At 38.3% G+C, this 10,229-nt stretch overlaps 1 protein-coding gene across 1 annotated transcript; it reads left to right on the forward strand.

Moving 5' to 3' along the window:
* The first annotated feature begins 8,962 nt into the window (after positions 1-8,962).
* LOC136166184 (olfactory receptor 6C2-like) lies at positions 8,963-9,898 on the forward strand. Its single transcript, XM_065932217.1, has one exon. The coding sequence runs from the start codon at positions 8,963-8,965 to the stop codon at positions 9,896-9,898; it is 936 nt and encodes a 311-aa protein (XP_065788289.1).
* The last annotated feature ends 331 nt before the right edge of the window (positions 9,899-10,229 follow it).

The raw sequence follows: 10,229 nt of genomic DNA on the forward strand, positions 1-10,229 counted from the left end.
GATATTAAAAGAATGAGCAATTTCAAAAGAAAACTATGAAAATTAAAATTAAAATATTCGACTATATTATTAAGCCAAAATAAACAGTAAAATATATTATCTCATTTAAAAGTATAACATATAAAAATAGATATGAAAAATGTCCTAATCAGAAAAATGTGAATTTTTTCTGAAATGTAACATGAGATTCTATTTCAGGAAACTCCACAAAAACAAACTGAAGACCAATAAAAAGCTGGGGAAAATAGTTACAACCCACACAACAGGCAATATGTCAATATACGCAGAAGTAATAGCAATAGCGTTCACTTCTAGGGAATATAGAAAACTGAAAGATATTTGTGAAAAATGCTTTTTGCATCACAGTTGACAGTTTATTTAGAAAGAAACTACATACATTTATTAAAAAAATGTAAAATTATCTAGCATAATATCAACTTGAGGTAGTCATTTTTTTAATACAAAAAATTTTTGTTTAGAAATAACAAAGATTCAATTGTTAGAACTAATTTCAAATTATGATGGAATGCCCCAAGAGAAATATTATATAGTTTCCCAAATGATGATGTAAATTTATAATTATTGAGGTACCAAGTAGCTTATTTAAAACTTTTTATTAAGTAGCTTGAAACACAACTTGTAAATAAATAACCAATTAATAAAAATATATGTACATAGGAGATATCTGGAATATTGTAATGTGAGATATTAAGATTGGTTTTCATATTGAAGTTTAACTTTTCTATTTTGTTAATTTATTTTATATCAAATATCAACTTTGGATAACTAGTGGTTATTTTATAATTTTTAATAAATAGTAATTACTATATATTATAAAAATAAGCAGAGTTAGATATATGTGTTAAAATATTAAAGATAATACATAATGATAAAATGAAAAGAGAAAGTGTTAATCATTCAGTCTTGTCTGACTCTTAGCAACCCCGTGGACTTAGCCCATCAGCTCCTCTGTCCACTGAATTCTCTAGGCAAGGATACTGGTGTGGGTTTGCCATTCCCTTCTACAATGATAGGAATGTACTTAATACTACTGAATTGTACCTTTTAGGTAGTTGAGATGGTAAGTTTTATGTCATATGAAACTTTCAAAATTAAGAAAAATAACATGAGAAAGTATAAATAAAACCAAGAGAAATATACCAAGAATAGCAAGAAATAAAACAAAACCCATATCTAATTTATAATAAATAACAATTAGGGTAATTTTAAGTTACAAGGAGCAAAGGGTAAATGCATTCTGTGAGCAGCTATCAGCAGCTGTAGATGTTATTATTGGACAAGAAGAAGAAAAGTTAGGCTTGCACTTTATCATTTTACGTTTATTTTAAGTGAAAGTTCTGTGTTGAATGTCACTGTGAAATCGTCAGTTCTCTGAGGGCCCCAGGTTGCACATTTCAAAATTTTTCCCAGAAGACTACACAACAGGTTCATAATTGACTAAAACCTAATTCATTTAGGACTCATGTTTGTTTACTTGGTTTCCTGTTTGGCACATAAAACAAATGTGAATCTTGTTAGGGTCAGAAATCCTAAGTTTGCCAGGAAGGTTGACTATCATGTCTATCCAAACTGGAGAGAGTTCCTGATATTCCTCCCAACCCTGGAGTAGCAAATACCTTTCAAAGAAACACAAATGCCATGGCAGGAAAGCCTTGGCAACATGTTAGAAACGATAGGATGGGATAAATTAGAGTCATCTCAGAGCTGCCTGTGAGGTAAGTGTGGGTCCATGAGTGAGGGTGACCAGATGTCCAGTTACAAGTTTATAAAAAATGTTTTTCTTCATCCTTCTAGTCCTCAAGATGTCCAGGGATAAATAGCCAACTGAAACCACTACATTTCTGGTCTTTGAGAGACAGAAAATTATTATCTCTTATAAACAGTTTGCTATGTCTTGGCAATTAGAGAGATGTAAGTAGTTAATAGGGATTCCCTGGTGGCTCAGCTGGTAAAGAATCTGCCTGCAATGCAAGAGGCCTGGGTTCAAGCCCAGGGTTTGAAAGACTGTCTGGAGAAGGGAATGGCAGCCCACTTCAGTGTTCTTGCCTGGAGAATTCGATGGACAGAGGAGCCTGGTGGGCCACAGTTCACGGGGTCTCAAAGAGTCCGACACACCTAAGTGACTGACACACACACACCACACAAATAAATAATTAACTAAATTTTGATTAAAAGGAACCTGATTTCATAATTTCGAATTGATCAAGGATAACTGATGAGACTGGGGTTTGAGCTAACAAATATCAGGCAACTTAAAAATAGATGCAATGAAGGACATCAGAAGCAGTCTTGCATTGAACATAATTTCCTGATATGATTAAGATCCTTGCACTCTTTAAAACATTCTGTTCTCTAAAAGGCAAGAGAAGTAAAGAGGGATCAATCAAACAATAGTGATAATTTATTTTTCAAGATATTTATGAGCAAGGACAGAGTCTGAAGTTTCTAGAGTTGTGAAAGTCACCAAATAGGTGTCTCAAGACTGAAGAAAAAAGAGACAAGTGGATTGTATCTGCAATCCTTTTCTGTAATCTGAGTCTGTTGTTCTCTTTAATTATCCTGATGATTTAATCTGTTGTTATATTTGTTTAGTTTATTGTTACATATGTGATGCTCACCTATTTGGAAGAGACCCCAGCTCATCCTGAAATAGGTTTTTAAACAGTCTGCCCTCACCCTCTTTAATGGAATCTATAAACTCTGGGAGGTTTACTAGAGGAAATGGTCTCATGAGTAGCTCCCACTTCTGCAGGAAAGGAATGTGTTAAAGCAATCAAGTGATGCTGTCCCAAGCCAGGTAATTGGAACTTCTAACGGAAACTATGTTTTTATCTTTAAAAAATTTATTGATGGCCTTGGTCAAACTTTGGGGAGCAAAATCACTTCAGTAGATGTTAGTGTGTTAGTTGGTGTTGCCTGAGGAACAACCACAGAGCAGTTGTTGGTCCAAATCCAGAACCGTAGTCCTGAGTCTCTGGGGGTGTTATTTCACCGTCAGGTGTTCTGAAGGAGCATGAACTGAAGGCATGAAAGGAAAGCTATTTCTCTGCCAAACAGTGTTTACCTTCCGGCCTTGATGCAAGAGCTTTCCGTGTGCTGAGTGGAGAGGTTCTAGTGCCGTTTGAGAGCCACCTGGTGGACTTCCTGGGGGCCCACTGGTTATGAGATCTCCTGGTGGACTGCCGTCTATGGGGTCGCAGAGTCTGACACACTGCCGTGACTTAGCAGCAGCAGCAGCAGCCCCAACGAAGGGACGATGTTCCACCCCTGGTCTGGGGAGGTTCCACATGCCACCAGTCAACCAAACCCATTCACCACAGCTACAGAGCCCACGATCTCGAGCCCACACTCTGCAAAGAGAAGCCACCACCAGGAAAACCCTGAAACTGCAACTAGAGTGTAGCCCTCATGCACCGCAACGTCAGTTCAGTTCAGTCGCTCAGTCGTGTCCGACTCACTGCGACCCCATGAATCGCAGCCAGGCCTCCCTGTCCATCACCAACTCCCGGAGTTTACTCAAACTCATGCCCATCGAGTCGATGATAACATCCAGCCATCTCATCCTCTGTCGCCCCCTTCTCTTCCTGCCCCCAATCCCTCCCAACATCAGGGTCTTTTCCAATGAGTCAACTCTTCACATGAGATGGCCAAAGTACTGGAGTTTCAGCTTTAGCATCAGTCCTTCCAATGAATACCCAGGACTGATCTCCTTCAGGATGGACCGGTTGGACCTCCTTTCTGTCTAAGGGACTCTCAAGAGTCTTCTCCAACACCACAGTTCAAAAGCATCAATTTTTCGGTACTCGGATTTCTTCACAGTCCAACTCTCACATTCATACATGACTACTGGAAAAACCATAGCCTTGACTAGATGGACCTTTGTTGGTAAAGTAATGTCTCTGCTTTTTAATATGGTATCTAGGTTGGTCATAACTTTCCTTTCAAGAAGTAAGCCTCTTTTAATTTCATGGCTGCAGTCACCATCTGCAGTGATTTTGGAGCCCCCCCAAAATAAAGTCTGACACTGTTTCCACTGTTTCCCCATCTATTTCCCATGAAGTGATGGGACCAGATGCCATGATCTTAGTTTTCTGAATGTTGAGTTTTAAGCCAACTTTTTTACTCTCCTCTTTCACTTTCATCAAGAGGCTCTTTAGTTCTTCTTCACTTTCTGGCATAAAGGTGGTGTCATCTGCATACCTGAGGTTATTGATATTTCTCCTGGCAATCTTGATTCCAGCTTGTGCTTCTTCCAGCCCAGCGTTTCTCATGATGTACTCTGCATATAAGTTAAATAAGCAGGGTGATAAAATACAGCCTTGACATACTCTTTTTCCTATTCGGAACCAGTCTGTTGTTCCATGTCCAGTTCTAACTGTTGCTTCCTGACCTGCATACAGGTTTCTCAAGAGGCAGGCCAGGTGGTCTGGTATTCCCATATCTTTCAGAATTTTCCACAGTTTATTGAGATCCACACAGTCAAAGGCTTTGGCATAGTCAATAAAGCAGAAATAGATGTCTTTCTGGAACTCTCTTGCTTTTTTAATGATCCAGTGGATGTTGGCAATTTGATCTCTGGTTCCTCTGCCTTTTCTAAAATCAGCTTAAACATCTGGAAGTTCTTGGTTCACGTATTGCTGAAGCCCGACTTGGAGAATTTTGAGCGTTACTTCACTAGCGTGTGAGATGAGTGCAATTGTGTGGTAGTTTGAGCATTCTTTGGGATTGCCTTTCTTTGGGATTGAAGTGAAAACCGACCTTTTCCAGTCCTGTGGCCCCTGCTGAGTTTTCCAAATTTTCTGGCGTATTGACTGCAGCACTTTCACAGCATCATCTTTCAGGATTTGAAATAGCTCGACTGGAATTCCATCACCTCCGTTGCCACTAGAACTATACACAAAACAAGGAACAAAGCACAGTCAAAAATAAAACTAAAAATTATAAAGTATAGAAGTAAATAACAAAATAAATAAATAAAACAAGAGTCACCTAGAACGTTTCATCCACAAAATGCAAAAACCAACAAGAATCCCTGGAATTAGAGTAAGGGATATGTCAAAAGTTAGAAGTGTCAGAGTAGTTATTAAATTGATTCCACATATTATACAATATACACTGATCTAGGTCTAAGGGTAAATGTTATCTTGAATTAATTTTGTATCTCAGAATCTGTCAGTTCTGTGGTTATTACATAAAATGAGATTTTTGAATAGGATGTGATATAAGGTGCGACAAAACTTAAGTTTAAGACCCATAGGTCTTAATTTTATTTCTTGGAATTGTAGCTGCAATTTCTTTAAGTTTCAACAAAGTGTAGCTCATATTATTTGCAAGTTTTGTTGCAATTTGTCACTGTCAACCACTTTTTCTACTTAGGTTGCTATAAACGCATTGTCTGCACAATATCCATACTCCTGGGTTTTGTTCTGCCCTTCTCATTTCTCCTTTATAAGAACCTCTTCCCCTACTCATCTTTATAACGTTGCTATTTCTCACACTTCACCCCTACTTCATCTTCTGCTTATCTGTGACTTTTTAGACCATAGGTCTAAATTTAAGATCCCATAGGTCTTAAACTGTGGTTTGAGAGATTAGGAGACTGCTTAGAAGAGTCTAAACAGAACACAGAGGAACAAGTCACTAAATGCCAGTTATAGCAAACAGGTGGAATCACGAGGAGTGGAACAGAGCAGATGGTTAGGGAGAACTGCTTTCTGGACGGTAGTCTATCTAACATGCTACAGTACCTGACTCTCACAATGGTGTTCTTCTAGAGCCACTCTCCGTTACTCCAAGACCAGCAAAGATAGAGCTTCCCCTGTGTGAATCAGGGAAACTACAGAATTAAATGAAAGTGCTTGCAGTGTCAATAGACTTTCAAGATAGGGTTACACTAAGAAAATTCTAGCTTGATCTCAGTTGTTAATATAGGTCAGTCAACACTAACTTTTGGTTTTAGTACAACAAATATGGATTAATAACCTCAGATATGCATATGACCACCATTATGGCAGAATATGAAAAGGAACTAAATAGCCCCTTTGAAAGTGAAAGAGGAGAGTGGAAAAAACTGGTTTAAAACTCAACATTCAAAAAACTAAGATGAGGACATCTGGTCCCATCACTTCATGGCAAATAGATGGGGAAACAATGGAAGCAGTGAGAGATTTTATTTCTTGGGGCTTCAAAAATCACTGCAGATGGTGATTGCAGCCATGAAATTAAAAGATGCTTGCTCCTTGGAAGAAAAGCTATTACCAACCTAGATAGCATATCAAAAGCAGAGACAATACTCTGCCAATCAAAGTCCATCTAGTCAAAGCTATGGTTTTTCCAGTAGTCACGTATGGATGTGAGAGTTGGACTATAAAGAAAGCTGGGTGCTAAAGAATTGATGCTTTTTACAGAGTGAAGTAAGCCAGAAAGATAAAGACCAATACAGTATACTAACGCATATATATGGAATTTAGAAAGATGGTAATGATAACCCTATATGCAAAACAGAAAAAGAGACACAGATGTAGAGAACAGAATTTTGGACTCTGTGGGAGAAGGCGAGGGTGGGATGTTTCGAGAGAACAGCATCGAAACATGTATACCTTCTAGGGTGAAACAGATCACCAGCCCAGGCTGGATGCACGAGACAAGTGCTCGGGCCTGGTGCACTGGGAAGACCCAGAGGAATCAGGTGGAGAGGGAGGTGGGAGGGGGGATCAGGATGGGGAATACTTGTAAATCCATGGCTGATTTATGTCAATGTATGACAAAAACCACTACAATATTGTAAAGTAATTAGCCTCCCAATAAAAAAAAAAAAAAAGAATTGATGCTTTTGATCTGTGGTGTTGGAGAAGACTCTTGAGAGTCCCTTGGACTGCATGGAGATCAAACCAGTCAATCGTAAAGGAATCAGTCCTGAATATTCACTGGAAGGACTGATGCTGAAGGTGAAATGCCAATACTTTGGCCACCTGATACAAAGAACTGACTCATTGGAAAAGACCCTGATGCTGGGCAAGATTGAAGGCAGGAGGAGAAGGGGATGACAGAGGATGAGATGGTTGGATGGCATCACCAACTTGATGGACTTGAGTTTGAGCAAGCTCCAGGAGTTGATGATAGGGAAGCCTGGTGTGCTGCAGTCTATGGGGTTGCAAAGAGTCAGACATGACTGAGGGACTGAACTGAACTGAATACCAAACATGGAATAAGGCAGAGAATGAACAGAGGTGCAATTGAGATGGTATTCCATTTTAAACATGTGTACTTTGAATGAATGTGAAATTGCCAGGTGATGATGTTTAGCATTGAAAGTGTGTGTTAAAGTGTGTTAGTTGCTCAGTTGTGCCTGACTCTTTGTGACCCCATGGACTGCAGCCCACCAGGCTCCTCTGTCCATGAGATTTTCCAGGCAAGGATACTGGAGTGGTTGCCATTTCCTTCTCCAGGGGATTTTTCCAACCCAGGGATTGATCCCGGGTCTCCTGCCCTGTAGGCAGATTCTTTACCCACTGAGCTACAAGGGAAGCATTGAAAGAGATCGTATCAAATATGTAACATTTGAATTATCACATTTTAAGTGATAAATTGACATCAAGAGATTTCACAATTTCCACAAAAAAGTCATAGATAAGCAGAAGATGATGTAGGGGTGAAGTGTGAGAAATAGCAACGTTATAAAGATGAGTAGGGGAAGAGGTTCTTATAAAGGAGAAACCAGAAGGGCAAAACAAAAACCAGGAGTGTGGATATTGTGCAGACAATGTGTTTATAGCAACCTAAGTAGAAGAAGTGATTGACAGTGACAAATTACAACAAAACTTGCAAATAATATGAGCTACACTTCCTTGAAACTTAAAGAAATAGCAGCTACAGTTGCAAGAAATAATTGCTACAAATAACAGTTTCAGTGGAGTGCTGTGTTCAGAAACCATACTGGAAGTAGTTGAGGAGTAGGTTGGAAGTTGGATGCAGTTAGGGTCAATTATTAAAAGCTAAGGATGAAAGTTCATTTGGAGAAATTCATGGTAAAGGTCTAGGAAAGAATTTTCATTGCAGGAACTCTCCTCTGTAGATTAAGTATAGGTTTGGTTATGGCAGTGGAACAGAGTCCTTAAATGATTTTGCAAATGGATAAAGAAACACTTATGTGTTTTTAATATATCAAAAAAGGAAGCTTCAAGCAGATAATTAACCTGTGTAAAATTTCAGTTAGTGATAAAAGAAAAATTCTTAGAAAATAGGATATTCTAAAGTTTATGATTTCATTGATCCTAGGGAACAAGTTTGCTATGAGAAAAATCAATTCCAAAATAAGTAAAAGTATGACACACTTTTAAAGAGATATCATGGAAAATGTATGTTTTACTTGAACAATATGATTTAACTAATCCCTAAAAAAAATGAAATGTGTTTTATAAGTACAATTATCACCATTTAGCACGCTATAAAATTGATTTTGTGATATTTGTATTTATTTGTTTATTTTAAAATTGATGTATATTTGATTTACACTATTATGTTAGTTTCACACATACAGCATAATGATTCAATATTTTTAGAGATTTTATAGAAAACCTCAGAGATCAAGGCATGTTTGGGTTGGTATTGAAATTTTTGTTGTAGATATATTTTGTATATATATTTGGGCTTTGTTTGTGTGCCCATACACTGAACTACAATATAAAATGTACATCATAGCATATTTTGAAGTCCAAAATATTTGGAACCTAAGCTTCTAGCCAGCACAGATATACCAACAGAGCTTACATCATGAATTAATTAAAATGATCATTATTCAGAAAGAAGATACATATAAATGGCTTGACTTGACTTATCTAAACAAAATCTACATGTGAAATGTAAACCATTTTCTTACCCTCTTCTCAGATTTTCCTTCCAACAGTGTTACAAGCAGACTGGACAGAAGTCCAGACCAGAAATGGGAAACCACACACCAGTGGTCAGTTTCATCCTCCTGGGATTAACAGATGACTTACAAATGCAGATTTTGATTTTCACACTTTTATTCATCACCTACATATTGAGTTTAGCTGGAAACCTGATCATCATCACCCTCATATTAGTGGATTCTCATCTTAAATCTGCGATGTACTATTTTCTCCAAAACTTTTCCTTCTTAGAAATCTCATTCACTTCTGTCTGCATCCCTAGATTCTTGTATAGTATATCAACAGGTGACAGGTCCATTACCTATAATGCTTGTGTAGCCCAACTATTTTTTACCTATGTGTTTGGAATGACAGAGTTTTTTCTCTTGGCCACCATGTCCTATGATCGCTATGTAGCCATCTGCAAACCCCTGCATTACATGACCATCATGAGCCACAGGTTCTGCAAAATGCTTATCTTCTCCTGTTGGATGACCACTTTCTTGATCATGTTTCCACCATTTTGCTTGGGACTGAACCTGCAGTTCTGTGACTCTGTCATTGATCACTTCTTCTGTGACGTTTATCCACTCCTGAAGATCTCATGCTCAGATCCATGGATCATTGAGGAGATGACCCTTGTTGGCTCTGTGTTGGTCTTTATCATGACTCTCATATGTGTGGTTTTGTCCTACATGCTTATCATCAGAACAATTCTAAGATTCCCCTCCGCCCAGCAAAGGACAAAAGCCTTTTCCACCTGTTCTTCCCACTTTATTGTGGTTTCTATCACCTATGGCAGCTGCATCTTTGTCTATGTCAAACCTTCATCAAAAGATGAATTGTCTATTAATCAGCGAGTAGTAATACTCACGACTTCCATTTCACCCATGTTAAACCCATTTATTTATACTCTGAGGAACAAACAAGTGAAACATGCCTTTAATGATTTAGTCAAAACAATTTTATCAGTTTCAAAGAACTAGGGTAATGTTGATAAGATCCCTAAACAATTTTCTTATGTGTATCCTATTTTTTCTCTTCTTGAACTAGATTTGGTCTTCCATTCTTCACTGACCCTGATGAAGTCAACTCTGTGTGTGTGTGCTGATCGTTTCAGTCATGTTTGACTCTTTGCAACCCTGTGAACTGTCCACTCTAGGCCCCTCTGTCCAGGGGATTCTCCAGGCAAGAATACTAGAGTGGGTTGACATGTCCTCCTCAGGGAACCTTCCTGAATAAGGGATCAAACCCATGGCTCTTTTGTCTCCTGCATTGACAAGCAGGTTCTTTGCTACTCATGCCATTTGGGAAGCC

Source organism: Muntiacus reevesi, chromosome 4 (assembly GCF_963930625.1).
Source record: "Muntiacus reevesi chromosome 4, mMunRee1.1, whole genome shotgun sequence".
In the NCBI taxonomy this organism is placed as follows: domain Eukaryota; kingdom Metazoa; phylum Chordata; class Mammalia; order Artiodactyla; family Cervidae; genus Muntiacus; species Muntiacus reevesi.

Bases quoted from the DNA above. Each gene is read 5' to 3' on its own strand.
- LOC136166184 (XM_065932217.1), top strand. From the start codon at position 8,963: ATGGGAAACCACACACCAGTGGTCAGTTTCATCCTCCTGGGATTAACA.